General features: G+C 37.1%; 2 protein-coding genes across 3 annotated transcripts in view; one reads left to right on the top strand and one right to left on the bottom strand.

Annotated features, from left to right (window-relative positions):
* Positions 1-476: 476 nt before the first annotated feature.
* Positions 477-5,898, bottom strand: LOC311304269 (uncharacterized protein; the record flags this gene model as incomplete). The annotated part of the gene is made up of 3 exons (XM_084431200.1): positions 477-578; positions 3,045-3,454; positions 5,739-5,898. 3 exons carry the CDS (start codon positions 5,896-5,898, stop codon positions 477-479), a joined length of 672 nt encoding a protein of 223 aa, XP_084287326.1.
* A 2,543-nt stretch (positions 5,899-8,441) lies between these two features.
* The window catches only part of LOC311292401 (uncharacterized protein), a 379,414-nt gene continuing 369,156 nt past the window's right edge, over positions 8,442-18,699 (top strand). The window contains exons 1-2 of one of the 2 annotated variants that reach the window (XM_084412069.1): positions 8,442-8,618; positions 15,162-15,385. In XM_084412069.1, coding sequence (XP_084268195.1) covers positions 15,328-15,385 — 58 coding nt within the window. In that variant the 5' untranslated portion in view covers positions 8,442-8,618; positions 15,162-15,327. The remainder of the gene's footprint in view (positions 8,619-15,161; positions 15,386-18,699) is intronic. The other variant, XM_084412068.1, reaches the window with a different exon arrangement.

Below are 18,699 nucleotides of genomic sequence, written 5' to 3'. Positions count from 1 at the left end.
TTTGCAGACTGCTAGCATTGAAGGCAAAGATTGGAAATCTTTTGTGACAGAGTTTCTACATACATACAGAGCAACTCCTCATGCCGTGACAAAAATGTCACCTGCTGAACTTTTGCATGGCCGTCAAATTAAGACAAAATTGCATGTGGCTGGTCTTCCAATTATGGGCCCGCCAAAGGACAAAAAGAACTTGAAACAAATCATCCGACAGTCACAAAACAAAATGAAAGAGTACACAGATCGGCACCGTAGTGCACAATCTCCAAAGATTCAAGTTGGTTCGTTTGTGCGCATTAGGGAGCCAGGAATCGTCAAGAAAGGACATTCCAAGTTTTCTCAGCCTTTTAAGGTTGTAGCTCAGAAAGGCCCTGCAACATATCTCCTCTCCGATGGAAAAGCTTAGAATGCTATTCACTTGGCTCCGTCTTCATCCTGTGTTACCACTTCTGGTACACCTTCTCTGGCAGAAGACTCCTTCAGGCTTTTTCAAGCACCTCAGACATCTCAAATGTCAATCTCTCCTCCTGGTACTTCACGTCCTCGTATAGAGTGTGTCGTGCCCCAGTGTGGTTTAAGGACTATAGTACATAAAGGTACTCAGTAATTTATAAAAGGGGGAAAGATACAAGGTATTCAATATTGATCATAGTCTAGAAAAGGTATTTGAGACATTTATGTTGTTATAGTTTGTTTTGTTTTGTTGCATGAAAAAAAAAATGAAAAAAAGAAAAGAAATAAGAGTGAAAATACTTGTTCACCCTTTTCCACAGACTGGAAGCAGGTTAAACATTTGAGTTATTTAATAGCATACTTTTTGAAATATTCAGTGATATAATGCTATGCATGTTGTTGGCATTCAGAACTATTGGTTTTCTTGTGTTCTGTGCTTTGTTATATATTTTTAGTTTAAGTCAAATCTGTTCTTTAAAGAAAGGGGAATATGTGGTATATTGAAATACATGTATGAACAGTAGGTGTCACTAAGGTACCAGTTGCCTAGTAGGACATAAATGCCACGAAGAAGGTTGCGAGAATGTTGTAATAAAAGTATATAGATCAACGTTGAGTTCTCTGAAGTTTATTACTGTTAAATATACAACAACAGTGTAAATATGCACTGATCCCAGATGATGTCCCTCCGGCTGAGGCTTTACCAATCGTTTCTATTGTGCAGCTCATCCAGGATCTCCTGCTCAGCTCAATAACAGTCTAGAGAAAAATGTTTTCTTACAATCTGTTTTGTTTACTGTTTATTTAAACTCTTATTTTGTTTTAAACGTAACTTAATCTTGTAAATATGTAAAAAGTACTGTAAGTGAAAATGTATAGAACAATTTATTTTACATCAAATGTACAAATTCATTGACAAGAAAATGACAGAATCATTTCTTTATTACATTTACAAGTCATAATTTTCATTACAAAAATAAGCAATTCACAGAAATTATTTTGTTTCATTTGCAAACTATAACTCGCATAAAAATAGTGTATACGATTGTTACATTTACAAATTTTAATTCACATAAGCAAAAGTTTATTTAATCTGTCAAGAAGAGAAAACAATCTGATCATTCTCTCCCTGTTCTCCCGTGATCTCCTCTGTCTCTCTCTGAAACTTCATGTCCTCCCGAACTAGCTCCATCAGCCCATCCTCTCGGTCTCGTTCCTCATGGCTGCTGCTGTTCCTCGTTCTGTCCATCGTGGCCCGGGGAAAGAAGGATGGTAGGAGGGTTAACAGGTCTGTGCAACAAAAGTAGCTCAAAAAACCCATCGGCTCTTCTCCATCGGGCGGCCGAAATTCTCCACTGGATTTGTGTGTCTGATGGATGTTTTGGGGGTGTTGGAGTGCCAAAATGTACAATTTACAATAATTGTTTTTTTTTTACGGCGGCAACAACTTAAAAGTAGCCCAATTCCGCAGGAAAACCTCGGTCTTGGCAACACTGCCGCATTAGAAGGATCCTTCGAATTGGGACAGCCTTTGTCGCACCGCTGTTACGCAATCGGCCTTCAAATACGGGCTCTGAAGGATGCAGCCTCTGAACTGGGACACAGCTTTTGTTTCTTAGCACATAAAGATGAACTACTTACTGTGATATCAGAATGTGGTGATGTGGTTTCTCCACTGCATGGATCTTCATGTGTTTCTTCAGGTGACTTTTAAAAGAGAAACTCTTTCCACACTGATCACACGTGTGCGGCTTCTCTCCAGTGTGGATCCTCTCATGGGCTTTCAGATTTGATGACTGACTGAATCTCTTGTCACAGTGTGAACACTTGTGCGGTTTTTCTCCAGTGTGGATCCTCTCATGTGTTTTCAGATGTATTGATTGACTGAATCTCTTGTCACAGTGTGAACACTTGTAAGGTTTTTCTCCAGTGTGAATTCTCTGGTGTTGTTTTAAATGTTCAGCTGTAATAAAAGTCTTCTCACACTCAAAGCACACGTACTCTCTCACAGCAGTATGAGTTTTCTGATGTCTATGTAAAGATTGCAGCACTGAAAAACTCTTTCCACACACAGAACATGAATGTGGCTTCTCCTTCGTATGAACTGTCAGGTGTGCCTTCAGTAATGATGACCTAAGAAATGTTTTGCCGCACTGATCACACGTGAACGGCTTCTCTCCGGTGTGGATCATTATGTGTTCTTTAAGGGATGGTGAATGACTGAAACTCTTCCCACACTGATCACATGTGAACGGCTTCTCTCCTGTGTGGATCCTCATGTGAACATTAAGGTGTGCTAATTGACTGAAACTATTCCCACACTGATTGCATGTAAACGGCCTCTCTCCAGTGTGAACTCTCATGTGAATCTTAAGAATTTTTTTGTCTGTGAATCTCTTTTCACACTGTTCACACATGAACAGCTTCTCTCCGGTGTGAACTCTCATGTGAAGCTCATGATGTTTCTCCTCCACTTCACTCAGTTCTTCACTCTCCTCCTTCACTTCACTCAGTTCTTCGCTCTCCTCCTTCACTTCACTCAGTTCTTCACTCTCCTCCTTCACTTCACTCAGTTCTTCGCTCTCCTCCTTCACTTCACTCAGTTCTTCACTCTCTTCGCTCTCCTCCTTCACTTCACTCATTTCTTCGCTCTCCTCCTTCACTTCACTCAGTTCTTCACTCTCCTCCTTCACTTCACTCAGTTCTTCACTCTCCTCCTCCACTTCACTCAGTTCTTCACTCTCCTCCTTCACTTCACTCAGTTCTTCACTCTCCTCCTCCACTTCACTCAGTTCTTCACTCTCCTTCTTCACTTCACTCAGTTCTTCACTCTCCTCCTTCACTTCACTCAGTTCTTCACTCTCCTCCTTCACTTCACTCAGTTCTTCACTCTCCTCCTCCACTTCACTCAGTTCTTCACTCTCCTTCTTCACTTCACTCAGTTCTTCACTCTCCTCCTCCACTTCACTCAGTTCTTCACTCTCCTCCTTCACTTCACTCAGGTCTGAAATGAAATGTAAAGAAAGAAAAATAATTTTATTTTAAAATGAATTTTTAGTACATAATAATTCAAAGAGAGAAATATAAAGTGAACGGACATAAAAGTGAGCTCTGATGTAATAGCAGAAAGCAACAGCTATAAAATATTACAACCACTTTTATGCATCGTTATAAATCAATTATACGTCCCTGAAACTTTTCATGATAAATGAGGTACATTGATATTCCAATTATTATTTTTCAAAGCAGTATACGCACAAATACCATGTTTCTGTAGTGAGAACTATTAAATATAGTTGATCAACGACACAATTATCTAACGTAATTTTAACATAAAAAAAAAATATATATACACACAATAGTGCCATAATTCTGACACCAACTTTTAGACTGATATTTAATTTATTTTATGAAAAACTTTTAATTATTTAGGGCCGGTCACACTAGACTTTTCACTTCACTGACTTCCATTAATAAGCATGTGTTTGTGGGACACCGGAAACACAAGCCTGAGTGAATTTGCCAAATTTGTCGAATTCCCATCACATGAAGACATGTGACCAACAGAGCAAAGATATGTCAGCTAAATTAAAAGTGCAGTCAAGGTTGTATATTTTTCTGGCGCATGCCTATTGGCAAACTACAGCTGACTAAGGCGACAAGAAAGAGGGATATTTAATTTTTCATAAAATGTAAAAAAGAAATAAATAAATAATAATAATCAAGCATCACAATAAGTGTATTGTGATTGTCAAAGCATTTAGTAACTAATACAGAATTTAATTAAGCTTAGTGACAACATATGTTACTACATGGTACAATGACTTTGTTTTTATTATTGTTTGACACAAATTTCACAATTCAATTCTTGTGATTTGATTCCGATCTTGATTCAATATCGAATCATTTGGATAAATATTGGGTACAGAATGTTAATTTTCCTCAAGAAACTCACCTAATACTGTAAACAGAAAGCCCTGTCAGCTGGTATTATTATTAAAGGTTAAAAATAACACCTCAAATTAAATATAATGTATATACTATATATAACGGGCGACACACTCAATTTGGATGTTATACTCCTAACAAAGGAACTCTAGGTAGAGATTTCCTTACGAGGTAGAAACACATGTTGACTATGTTTTGAATAGACTTACATTCCCATGTCTCATCCCATGCCTCTCCTAGCACACATGTACAGACACACCCTGACTTCACAAAATACATTACACAAATAAAAATACTGAAAATAACACAAAACACCACAATTTTAATCTTCAACAAAGTTTTGCCTAGAGCAGAAGTCGAGCTTTGATGCAGTTAACTTTAATTAATACTGTCATGTGACAAATCTGCTTCAAAAATAAAATTAAATGAATTGCTCATTACAAATTTTAAAATAAAAATGTAAATCCTGTACAAATCGATAAATGATTGGCAATCAGGTAGAAAAAAAAAAAAGAAAGTGCACATTTAATGCATCTATTAACTTTTATATTGTTTTGGTCGCTTGGATAAAGATCCAGAAATGCGTCATGCTTTTCGTCAGGTGTCTTTTTTAATGATATGATGTCATTATGTTGCTGTCAGAACAATCTTTAACTTGTTCTAATTTAACAATTTTTTTCTTAGTGTATTATCTGTGTCCTACATGTTTCCCTCATCCCTGTTTCTTCTGACATGATTTTCCTCCTTCCTTAAAAACAGAGCATTTCTTAAAACTGTGGCACCCAGGAAGTGACATCATCTGGGCTCTTTCTACAGCATGATGGGAGGACAAGAAAATAATCTCAATCCACTCTCTCAGTTTTTACACAAACTGTACAGTGTTGACCGGATACTAAGGTTACTATAAGAAGAATAATCTCAAAAAAATATGAATAACTTCTAGAATTTATAAGAAATATAACTTCATCTGTAACTATAAATCAGAGTTTGCTTAAGTTATGATTACAACCATGTCAGCCTTTCTGGAAAGTTCATGTACTTGATACAGTTTGGCATTAACTGTTTATTGCTAAAATAATTATAATAATAACTATATTGAAAAAATGTCTAAAATAATGGCAACATTGTTGCAAAAAATTGTTGAACCAGATATAACTATAACAACAACAAAAAGAGCTAAAATAATATTTATGACCTTTAATGACCATTTGTTGAAAACAAACAAGAACATTTTGTACCATTTCATAGTTTACCTGTTAATCTAAAAGTGATAAAGTGCTTGAATGTTTCTAACATGAATGTTCTTCAGCATCATGAATGAATGAAGAATAAACACCAACCTCTTTGTTCTTCAGGATCTTCAGTGTGTTTCATTCTGCAGGGTTCTGGATCACTCATGTTCTCACTGTCCTCTTTAATAAACTCAGTCTTTACAGATTTCAGCTCTTCCTGATGCATTGTGCTCGTCTTCACTTGTAGCTGATGGGAATATTCCAGCATTTATTGGGTAATTAATGTGGGAGGGGCTTCACTAATGATGTAATTGTTGTGGGAGGAGCTTCACTGATGATGAATTCCAGTGAGGGAGGAGCTGATCTGACATATCAGTTACTGAGTTTGTTTTTGTACTAAATATCACATCTAAGCATTTATGCTCGTTTGTCTGTCTATTGTAAAGTAACTGATGCTCATTTACAACTTGTTGTATTACTAACCTGAACATTATCCTGCTTCTTCATTAAAATGAAGGGTGGGAAAAAAGAATTGATACTCGGATGCATCGCGATTTGCTTGATGTTACGCTTGCAGTGCACGGTCTCGCCCGCCCGTATTTTCCTTACAAATGCTCTACGAAGGCATAATTTATGTCTTCTGGAATGCAGTGGAATTATATATTAAAAATGCGAAACTCGCCGACAGAAGCTTTCAGTTTCAAATGCTGACGTGGGCTTGGCGAAGAGCGCTCGAGCATGCGGCTGTGAGAGACTCCGTGTAGAGGTGAAATGTTTTTGCATCTCAAAATTATTTCTGACGCGAAAAAGACGGTCAGTTATGTCTTAAGGGATTAAACAGACAAACCACATCTTATACTTCATTAGTGCATTAGTGCATATCTCCTGCTGTCCATGATGTCATAGTCAAACAACAGTAAAGCTGAGAAAAAGAAAAATCACTCACAGATCTTGACTGGAAAACGTTCGGATAATCTTAAATACTAAAAGCAAGTAATATGTTTCTTTGTTCCTCTTTATTATTTACTACTTGCTTTAATGCTTTCAAGCTAAATTTATTAATTTCAATTAAATGTTTCAATTGTAATTATTTTAAAAAGTAGGCTACTAATAATTACATGTGATAAAAAAAAAAAAAAAGATTTTAAGATTTTCAAGTTGGTAAACTAATTAATTAATAAGAAAAAAGTAATCGGATCGTGACTCTCAGAATTGGATTGGATTCGTGGTGCCTAAAGATTCCCACCACTAATTAAAATATACTGTTGGCATCTAGAAATACAGAAAAGAACACAGATAGTGTATTGTACAATCAAATAGACCAGTTAAATGAGCTTTAAGTGTCAATTTACAGGAGATCTGAAGACATCAGCATAATAAATGAGGTGAAAACAGGAACTATTGACGTGAAATGGGTAGAACTATTTACTGCCCTAGTACAACAGTTATCAGTTTAGAAGTATACATGTGAATTAAACGTGGGATAATGGCCTTCATCATCACAGTATGCTAATGTATGCGAGGGAATCGTCTTTATGCAGATTGAGGACTGATGTGTCTCTTACACCTCTAACACACATCTGTGCCATTTGCTTCACAGGACACACACACGAGTCATTCTAGAATTGGGGGTTCATTTCGAGTCTACCAGATAAACCTTTTAATGAAAAATAAATAAAAAACATTTTTGAATCAGTTTTGAATAATAACATAGATTATATCACACTATCACTAAAAAAAATGCTTTATGTATATTTAGTAAAAAATAAATAATGGGAAATATGAACTAAATGACTCCCACTCCAACTATTATTGACTGTCTCTGCCTCCTGATTCATACATTCAACTTGAATTATCATTAAACAGCAAAGAAAGTGAAAGCAGTGAAGTATGTCAGTATTCTTCTCTCATTAATTTATACAAAATGTTTAGGATACACCAGTAGTAGATTATTTGTCAAATCTATTATTGTGATATTGCAGTGAATCTCTCATTCACTTCTTAAAAAATGATAATATGGCGGAACCCCATACAATTCTGTTTTTAGACATGCCATGTGGTATCTGGTTTGAGGTTAGTTTTTTGAGCTAAAGCACAAAATGGTGGAACATGTTAACTCTGTTATCGTCAACCCAGTTTATCTATAACAGAGTTGACAGATTTTTCTGTTAGTACATTGATGTTCAGTATATATATTTTACAAGTTTAAGATCAGCAAATATTGAAAATGTTAAATTTACAGTACATTCTTTGAAAATAAAAGTTTAACAGAAAAAAAAAATCATACTTTTTGTTTTCTTTCTCTACTTGAAATGTAACTGCAATTCTGGAATGAGTCACACACTTATTCCCACTACATACTGATCTACTAGTGTGTTCTAACATGTTTTGTCTCATCTGACAGCTTATAAGCTATGGAAGCTTGTTTCAGCCACAGAATAACACATTTTAAAAGATAATTGCAATTTTTTTCTCACAAATGCCAGTGTACATCTCGCAATGCTGACTTTATTTCACGCAATTCTGAGAAATAAAGTCGCAATTGGGAGATATAAAGTCAGAATTGCATGATATAATGTCGCAATTGCGTGTTATAAAGTTTTTAAAGAATTAAAGAATTGTGAGATATAAACTATTCTGAGGTGAATAAAAGACTTCATTTCACGCAATTCTGACTTTATATCTCGCAATTCTGAGAAATAAAGTATTTTTTTCTTTTTACCTCTCCCTCAGAAATACACGATGGGCTCTGATTGGTCAGCTTGGCCCAGTGTGTTGTGATTCGCTAAGCGCCTAGTTCACGCTGACGCTGTCCGGAAACGTCAAGGTCATTACCATAACAGCAGGTGCATGTGCTCCGGTGTAATGTAAACACAGCCGTCAATATTGCCTTATCAATTTCAGTCCGAATAAGATTTAGAGAATATTAGTGGAGAGGAATCGAGCAGAACTTGCGCACGAACGGCTGTTACAGGACGTTTCAGAGTGGTATGTTTTTTTTTTTTTTTTTTGTGTAAGTTAGATGTCTCATACTTTTTATATACACTGTTATTTGTTAATGCTAAGTTACTGCTTATGCTAATGCTACTGTTTATGTTAAAACACGCAAAAAGTTCATACAATCGTTCTAACTCATAATATTACAATCCTAGAAGGGATTATTTGATCATCTCTCTCTCCCTCCCTCTCTCTCTCTCTCTCTCTCTCTCTCTCTCTCTCTCTCTCTCTCTCTCTCTCTCAATTCAATTCAATTCAATTCAATTCAAATGAGCTTAATTGGCATGACTTGACTCTCTCTCCCTCTCTACAAAACAAATGTAATCAAATATCTGTCGTCAGAACTATGAACAGTAAAAAAAAATTTTCACACTGTTGTCAATTCTACATGATAGAATTATTTTATGCCGTAGACATAACCTCTTCACATTAAGACAAACAGGTAAACTAGAGTATTTGTATTAGCCTATCTGACATACATTTGACAGTAATATATTATTTAGCCACAGCCACAAATCTAACACTAAACTGAAAAGGGTATTTTAGTTTTGCAATATAACTGTATAAGAAACAGTGCAACAAATACATCTAGGAATATAAAAAAAAAATATATATATATGAATAATAAAAAAATAAAAATAAAAATCTCTTTAAAACTTAATTTCCCAGAAATGTTTTTGTTAAATAAAAGGCATTTCAGTTTTTAAATATTTTACTCAATCTAAGTAGTCCTTTAAAAGTGCAGCCACAGTGTAGTGAAAGTTTTTACTCAATATAGTGAAGGTTCAGCTATTAGATATTTCAATGCAGTGTAAAGTTTAATTGTGTATTAAGAAATATCCTTGTTTTAGTGGACTTGATTAAAATAAGTTCAGGGTACTCATAACTATTGTTTTTTTATTGTATTAACTAATAACTAACTTAATTGAATTGAGGTAATCTGTATCCTCAAATGAAATGAGTTAGCTTAACTTGTTGGGTTTTACAGTGTATCCATACTTTTACTAAAGTATTTAAGTTTTAGGGCCCTATTTTAACGATCTGAAACGCAAGTATCAAGCGTGAAACGCAAGTAACTTTGTGGGCGGGTCTTGGGCGCTGTTGCTATTATACCGGCGGGATAAATTACTCTAAAATCTAAAATGGGTTGGTCTGAAGTAGCTTCATTATTCATAGGTGTGGTTTGGGCGTATCGTGAAAAAAAACAATCAGAGCGACAGCTCACATTCCCTTTAAGAGCAGGCACGCTTGTTCCATGGCGGATGGCTATTATAACGGTGGATTTGCCAGGCGCAACGTTCTCGTCACGGCCGTAAAACACAAGCAGCGTTTCCATTAAAGTCCCTGTAAAGGCAATTGAAAAAAAAAAAAAAATCTAAACACATTATAAATGTGAGAAATGTTTTGCTAAAACATATTACAAAGACTGTGAACTGTGAAGTACTGAATTGTGGAGTTAGACCGTTAAACAGTTCACCATTGCTGTGTTCCGGATTTTTTGGGCAGGGCTAAAACGGGGGCTCGATGACGCACTGAAGCCCCTGAGCTCCTGGACACGCCCCTACCTGATGACGCACTGGAGCCCCTGAGCTCCTGGACACGCCCCTACCTGATGACGCACTGGAGCCCCTGAGCTCCTGGACACGCCCCTACCTGATGACGCACTGGAGCCCCTGACGCTGGCCCCTCCCCTAACAATATAAATAGAGCACATTCACATCAGTTTGCCGATCGCAAGTTACTGGCAGCAGTACTGTTAGTTACTACCATAGATATCATATAAAGGCTTTATATGATATCTATGGTTACTACAGCCTACAGTTTGCTAGCTAGCTATGCCTCGTCACGGAAATGCATATAACCTGGATGTGATCACGTACAAAACAGATCAGTGTCCTTATTTAAATTTCCGAAAAACTAACGTATCACATCAACAAGAGGTGGATTAATTTTGTGAAGAGCCACCTTGATGGAGAGCTGAGGATCACCGCCAAAACCCGCCTCTGTAGTGATCATTTTACACGGGATAGTTTTATAAACTTTCGTTGGAGACAACTGGGATTCACTGATAATCCGCTTCTACTGGTGAATGGGGCCAAGCCGACTTTTCCATTGCAGTTTTGCGAAATATTTCTTTTTCGAATTGCCTGAAAAACCACCTCATGCGAGCGTAAAAACTTTTTTGCGATAAATGGGAATTTTTGCGAAATTGACGTGTTTCCATTGAGCGTATTTTCAATTCACAATTTCAGTTTGCGCAATTTGAAGGGTAATGGAAACGCGGATAGAGAAGTGACATTGGGGATGGAGAAACCCACACAAATTAGCTTCGGTTAAACAGGTTAAATAGGCGTATAATAATTTTGGTAAATGTGTAAGCTAGATTATGCATATTTTTCACATCTTCATGGACACCACAATGATTTCCCTCGTGTGTTAATATATTTCCTTGTAATAATTTATGGTTTTCTAAAAATGAGAACTGCTGCGTCTGTGTAAAGAAGATAAGCAAAGTGCATGTGCGTTGTGCACACGCTACATTGATTATGGCCAAGCATGCGCCCTTAAAATAGCATATGAATAACATGCGCAACGCCCCACTGACTTTAGACTAGGTTTTTCCTAATATAGTCATTCTTAAAATGAATACATAATAATTTTTTTTTCCTATATGTGAATTAAATGTGGGACAAGGGCCTTCATCATCACAGTATGCTAATGTATGCAGGGAATCGTCATTATGCAGATTGAGGACTGATGTGTCTCTTACACCTCTAACACACATCTGTGCCATTTGCTTCACAGGACACACACACTTAATGGAGTCAGATTACTTATATTGGAGTCAGATAACTAAAGGCTTCATAAAAAATAAATAAAAAAAATGCATTATTTTTCACATAATTTACCTTTATTCTGCACCGCTGTATCCCTCCTCGTAAAACGGTCTGATGATTTCCTGGTTATAAGAAGCCTCTCCCTCAGAACTACACGACGGGCTCTGATTGGTCAGCTTGGCCCAGTGTGTTGTGATTCGCTAAGCGCCTAGTTCACGCTGTCCCGAAACGTCACGCCGTTACCATAACAGGTTGAGATGGGCATAATTCTTTCTTTCTTTCTTTCTTTCTTTCTTTCTTTCATTCTTTCTTTCTGGCAATTACAAATAAACTTATGTAAAATAGCAGCCATTTATATACTTGTTTCTGGTTACAATGACAGACACAGGATGTCAAGATGGCTGCCGTGGTGTGAGTGTGTGCTGCAAGCTGCAGTCTCTGGCCCAACGGTTTGCTTACTGAGGTCATTGTGACATATTTTTCTGCTCTAAAACTGTTTTTGTGCAAATGGTCTACTAGTGGTTTATCAAGAAAGGCGAACTAAACCAATCGTCAGCTCTAAACCAACTAGTTATTGGACCACATCCTTCTCTTTGTGTGAGTGGAAAGAGGCTCACTGGCATAGCCTACCTGTCAACCCTCCCGTTTTTCCCGGGATTCTCCCGTATTTTACCTTGCTATGCCGCTATCATCCCGTTTAAATATTTTCCCGTATTTTAAAATTTTCTCAAAAAACAAACAAAACCCACTGGGCGCAAACCAGTTAAGCAGAAACCCCGCCCTGCAGCTAATTTCATTGGTTAAGGTTACAATGACGGGTAGGTTAAGGGATCAGTGTTTGGTGTAGGCGCCGCTGAAATAGTTTGGAGGATAAAAAAAAAAATTAGCGAAGAAGAACAGCAGTATCCCGAGGATGGACGAACATGAGAGAGATGGCATTGGAGACTGTGTAGCCTAATAGGGCTGTCACTTTACATTCGAAAATCGATTGCCCAATCGATCGGACCAGCCAATGCAAGTTTCGAAAACGAAAATAGGGAATCGATTTTAACAGCCTTCTCTCGGAGCGCGTCCAGCTCGTCACGATACGCCCGCAGCAAACGCCCGTCACACAGTGACTGCAGGCTCTGACACACACACACACACACACACACACACACACACACACACACACATAACAGCAGATTATACTTCTGCATAATTTGTCTCTTTTTACAACAAAACTGTGAATTCTGCCGGTATTCAGACAGTCTAAAGCAAACAGAGACAGATTCGGGCTACGGTCTACAGTCGCCTACGTAGGCAAAATTTGTTTGACATTTCTAATCGTAAACACAGCCATGTTGAAGCCTGCAGTAATGTTTTTCAGTGATGTTATGGCATCCACTCTGCTTATTGTTTTTCGAGAATGTTGCACTCCTGTTTGTCATTGTGCACGAAACTTCACACCAATAAATCATCAGGAATATTGCTGACTTGTGCGCGTCTCAAGCGCCCTCTTTACGCTTTTACGCAGATTCTAAACATCTGGATTACAGTGAATGAATAAAATTGATGTGTTTTGGTGTATGTTATGGTTATATTGTCAGTCGGCGCATAGGAGAAAACACCTTTTGTGTCTCACGGCAAACTAAATATTACAAAATGGTTAAACAATTACAGAAATCTGATTCATTTTAAGGTTTTAAAATGTAGACTTGTTTAACATTATGTTATCCTCCGAAAAGAGTTTGCAGCACAAGTCACTCACAGACGAAATGTTATTATTTCATATTAAGTAGATGAGTAAACTGCCTTTAATAAATGCGACTGAAAACATGTATTGACATGGCAATTTAATACATCATAATCAAAACATTAATGCCACGGTTTTAAAGGGGTGGTAAAATGCCCCTTTCACAAGATGTAAAATATATCTCTGATGTCCCCAGAGTGTGTGTGTGAAGTTTTAGCTCAAAACACCCCACAGTTATTTTTATATAGCAAGTTAAAGTTGTCACTTTTTGAAGTTTTGCAAAAATGCACCGTTTTGTGTCTGGCCCTTTAAATGCAAATGAGCTGCTGCAGAGGGCGGGGTTTCAAGAGCTTGTGTGTGTTAGCAGCTGCTGTTACCTCATGCAGACACACTAAAATGACAGAAACTGTTCTGCCTTTAAAGGAGAACTCCGGTCAATTTTAACATTGAGCTCATTTTTTTGTACATTTGGAGTGCTGTCAGTACAGAGAACAACGACAAAAATCGGGGTTGCCTACACCGAGTTATTCTATTTTTAAAATTTGCACCCTGTTGACTTCAATGGGGCAAGTAGTAAACCTGCTTTTAGCCTCTTGACATCCTTGATGTGTCATTACAAGTGCACAGAAAATGTGAGTGATTCCTTCTGAGTGAACACGAGTGAATCTGACTGCAGTAGATGTGAAAGATATGTATAAAAATGATGTTATTTAAGCCAGCGCAAATACCTGTGTTTACATCCTGTTTTCGTTTGAAGTCCAAAGTAATCGATTACCGAGTTCACGCGCGTGATTATAGGTACAACCTATGCGCGTAAACTCGGCAATCGACTACTTTGGACTTCAAACTAAAACAGGATGTAAACACAGGTATTTGCGCTGGCTTAAATAACATAATTTTTATACATATCTTTCACATCTACTGCAGTCAGATTCACTCGTGTTCACTCAGAAGGAATCACTCACATTTTCTGTGCACTTGTAATGACACATCAAGGATGTTAAGAGGCTAAAAGCAGGTTTAGTACTTGCCCCATTGAAGTCAACTTCAACTTCAACAAATTTTAAAAATAGAATAACTCGGTGTAGGCAACCCCGATTTTTGTCGTTGTTCTCTGTACTGACAGCACTCCAAATGTACAAAAAAATGAGCTCAATGTTAAAATTGACCGGAGTTCTCCTTTAATGTTAAAACGGAGTCAGACAAAGATGGAGAGACTCAAGAAGAAGTGACAACATGTAGAATGCAACAGGACGTCTCTGAATGGTTAGTTGATGAATTTATGTTGCTGATGTGGAGTTAACTATGTTCAATTAGCATATTCTGTCATGATAATCTATAAATCGCTTGTATAGGAACTGTTGTGAGATGCACACAGAGTGACTTTCTATTGCATGTGAAAAGATGGATGCTAAAGTTTGAGCTGACTCACAAATGTGCTCGACTACAACAACTTTTCCTCTTCTCATCATGGACTGCGTGTTCCCGGGGGCGGGGTTTATGTACATTTTAGGGTTGGTGATGTCACTAACCCCGGAGGAATGTAGTGTGTAGTCCTTTTCTTTAAAAGCAAATATCTTCCTTTGCTTTGAACTTTGAGCGTTGTAACTTTGCAGATGTTTATGCTCAAACAGCAACATTACACACTAACTAAGTGAGATGATCTGCTGATGATCCTGAATGGCTTGTTGAATGAGTGTTGATAGTCTGAGGCTCATCAATATTAACAGATCTGCTGAAAACACTCTTTATTTCATGACAATAGTTCCTGTTTTCACCTCATTTATTATGCTGATGTCTTCAGATCTCCTGTTAATTGCCACTTAAAGCTCATTTAATTTGTGTGAATAGACTGAGGGTAATTGTTGGTTTCTATATAGAGATATAGACATAAATGCTTAGGTGTGCCATTTAGTATTAAAACAAGCCCAGTAACTGATATATTTTTATTTATTTTTGCAGATCAGCTCCTCCCACATCAGTCACATCATGAGTGAAGCTCCTCCCACATCAATTATCCAATAAATGCTGGAATTTTCCCATCAGCTACAAGTGAAGACGAGCATCAGTGCATCAGGAAGAGCTGAAATCTGTAAAGACTGAGTTTATTAAAGAGGACAGTGAGAACATGAGTGATCCAGAACCCTGCAGAATGAAACACACTGAAGATCCTGAAGAACAAAGAGGTTGGTGTTTATTCTTTATTCATTCATGATGCTGAAGAACATTCATGTTAGAAACATTCGAGCACTTCATCACTTTTAGATAAACAGTTAAACTATGAAATAGAAGAACATTTTCTTTCTTGTTTGTTTACAACAAATGGTCAGTAAAGGGAGGTTTGATTAATTGTTATATTGATTGTCAACATCAGGTCCAACTAAATATTTTAGCTGTTTTATTTTACATTTATAACTGGCTCACATTTCTTTGCAACCATGTTACCAAACATTTTGACATTTCTCAATGTAGTTTGCTGGGTATTGACACAATTTTCACGATTCGATTCAATTTCTATTCACAAGCTTTCGATTCGACATCGATTGTTTTGAATATACAGTATAAATCAGGTAAAGTACATGGCAAATGTTATCTAACTTTTATGATACATACAGAGTGAAAAGAAAATAAGTAAACAACCAAAAAAAAGGAAGTATTAAAATAAATAATAAATACATTCTCATCAGCAGATAACAATGGAAACCACTGGGCCGGTAAAGAGAAAGTCAATTTTTTTCAAGTTTGATGAAATACAAGGCGTCTTCAATCCACCTAGAGTGTGATGGGGGATGGAATATGGTTTTTCTGAGGTAAATGTGACGTTACACGACATTGTTTACAAGACGTCTTTCTGTGGTTGAAACACTTAATTAAGCGATTACATGAGACATGTTACAAAGGCCGCATTAAGAGCTCACTGCGTCCCGGGGCTATATGAGTTACTGCAGCCATTCCCCCCCCCAAAAACAGCTGAAGTTGTTTCACATTAATAGAATCTAGAATCATTCAGAATAACAATTGCCACTTCATTTACAATATACAATTAAGAAAATTGCTTACCTTAAAATTAGGGCTGCGCGATAAAACGATAACGATATAAATTGCGATAGACTCGTTTGATCAGACTTATTGATCAATATCAATAAAAAATGCGTTCGATAAAACATTTGATCATTTTTTTTCCTTCGTCGGAAGAAACCAGAGGTTGCGAAGCAAGTTTGGTTGCATGAACAAAGGCACTCACTCTCTGGTAACCTAGCAACGTAGGGGGGTGACACGCTAACAGCGATAAAAGCAACACGCCGCAACACGCGATAAAAGGTATCTTTTCCATGTTAAGGTCCTTTCACACTGGACGCGATTTTGACGCACGAATAATTCGCGCAATGGTTTTATTTTTTGATCAGCTGTTTGTGTAATGAGCGCTTCCACACCAACCGCGAATGTGCTGCGGCGAAAAAACGACTTTTATTTTTTCGCTTCATGACGATTTTTTTTTTGATTTTTTTTTTTACTTTTGCGATGACAGAAAAGGCTTCAGCCAATCACATACTACAAGACATTTGAAAGACAACGTGTGGTGTAGCATTGCCAACCAACTCGGTTATCAGTATGTTGTGTGATAGTTTTAGTCGTTGTATAGTCCTGTGCTGTGTAGGCTAGCAGGCTAAACTACATTTGGGATAGAAAGCTAACACTATTATCGTCAAAGATAGAGACAGAGACCGTGTTTACTCTGAACATGTAACAAAAAGTAGTGAGACTATTTAGGGCTGCTTTTAGTATACTATACATTCTTTGTGTGATATCTACAGTTTCTAGTCAAATGATTTGAACTGTTTAGTTGAAGACGCAAAAAAAAAAAAAACTGGAAAAACCTCAGGGACACCTAGCCTATGTGAGAAAAAGGAGAGAGGAAAAGGAAACTAAAAGTGGACATTAGCATACTCCCCTTCAGACTCTCTGTTCTTTAAGATTGGGTGCACCCAAAACCTTCTTTTCTGTCTTTTAAATAAAATGAAAAGCTTGTCTTCACTGGATGATGATGATGATGATGATGATGATGAAGTGTCCCTGTTTTCTGTCGGCGCAAAAGTTTTGGAATGTTGAAGCTCTGAACGTCACAGACGTCACAAATTCGCGTCGCGGCTGATGTGAATGGTTTTGACGCGAACTATTCGCACACGAACTATTCGCTTTTTCGTTTCGCTTTTTCGTTACGCATCCGGTGTGAAAGGGCCTTAAATCAAAGTTTTTGTCCTAACCAGGTGCGACACGCGACAATTCTATTTTAGAAACGGTTTCTATTTTTCTGTGACGTCGCGCTGGAACAACAAACACAAAGTGTGACGATGATGATCTCAGGAACTGTTTGTGCTTTATTTAATGTTAAAAGCGTGAAATGTGACTTTGAATATCATTTAGTGCTCCAGCTTTGTGTAGCTGTAAAAGCAACAATGGATATAATTCACCTCAGATCTTGAAATTAAACAAATGGAAACAAGAATGTTAAAACTGTGAACAAACAAGTGTATTCTTTGACAAAGATTGTTTTAGTATCTCAGTAGCCTGTGTGTTTTTTAAATAGTGTAATATTTGTGAATTTGAAAATGCGTTCGGTCATGTAACAGTATGGTTGCGCCATATCGTTGGAGTGGAACCGGCATGGAGTGATAAGTGGAAAATGAGTGCCGCAGTGATTGTTGATAAAACAGGAAAAGTCAGCTCGCCAGTATGACAGTTTTGGGGATTTTATAAGTCTGACCGTAGTCAGACCAGTGTCGTCTGCAAATTATGCAAGACCGTCGTCAGTTTCTCTGTTTATATTTAACACTTTGCACTATTTTATTACACTTTATTAAGCGTTTCTTATGTATTCTTTAATTTTGCACCTTAATGTTAAGGGATAATTAAGTGTTCATTATGATTTTAGACTTATATTTACATTTTAATTATTTGAGTGTTTTCCATGGTTGTGTTTTAAATAGGTCATAAAAAATATCAATAATTATTGATATCGAACGATATGAAACACACAGTTTTCAGCCATATCGCCCAGCCCACTTAACTTTTTTTTCCTGCTTTTGCGGAAAGAGAAGTCCTTGATAATGTCACTGAAGTCCAGGGATCAGAGAATGTCATTTTCCAGGGACATCAAAGTAAGATGGTTTAGTCTCTCGTCTCTCTTGCAACATGGATGAACGAAGACGGTTTTTGACCAAAGACAGTTTGGAAAAAGAACGCTCTCCACTGGCGTTAGTCACAGGCAAAGTCAAGAAAATACAAAGAGCTATGTCCATATTAGGGAACACAGAGTTTGAACACAAGAAAAACAGTTCTTGAATTGAAAATGTTATGACACTGTTGTATATGTTTAATGTGTTTATTGCATTAGATAATTGTGTCGATCAAATCATGTAATAGTTCTCTTGACAGAAACATGGGATTTGTGCCTATAATGTTTTAACAGTAATAATTGGAAGATCTATGTTCCTCATTC

The sequence above is a fragment of the Rutilus rutilus genome (genome assembly GCF_951802725.1).
Source record: "Rutilus rutilus genome assembly, chromosome: 1".
NCBI classification, from domain to species: domain Eukaryota; kingdom Metazoa; phylum Chordata; class Actinopteri; order Cypriniformes; family Leuciscidae; genus Rutilus; species Rutilus rutilus.
Note: the sequence above shows the minus strand (reverse complement) of the source record. Positions and strands in the feature narration are given on the sequence as shown.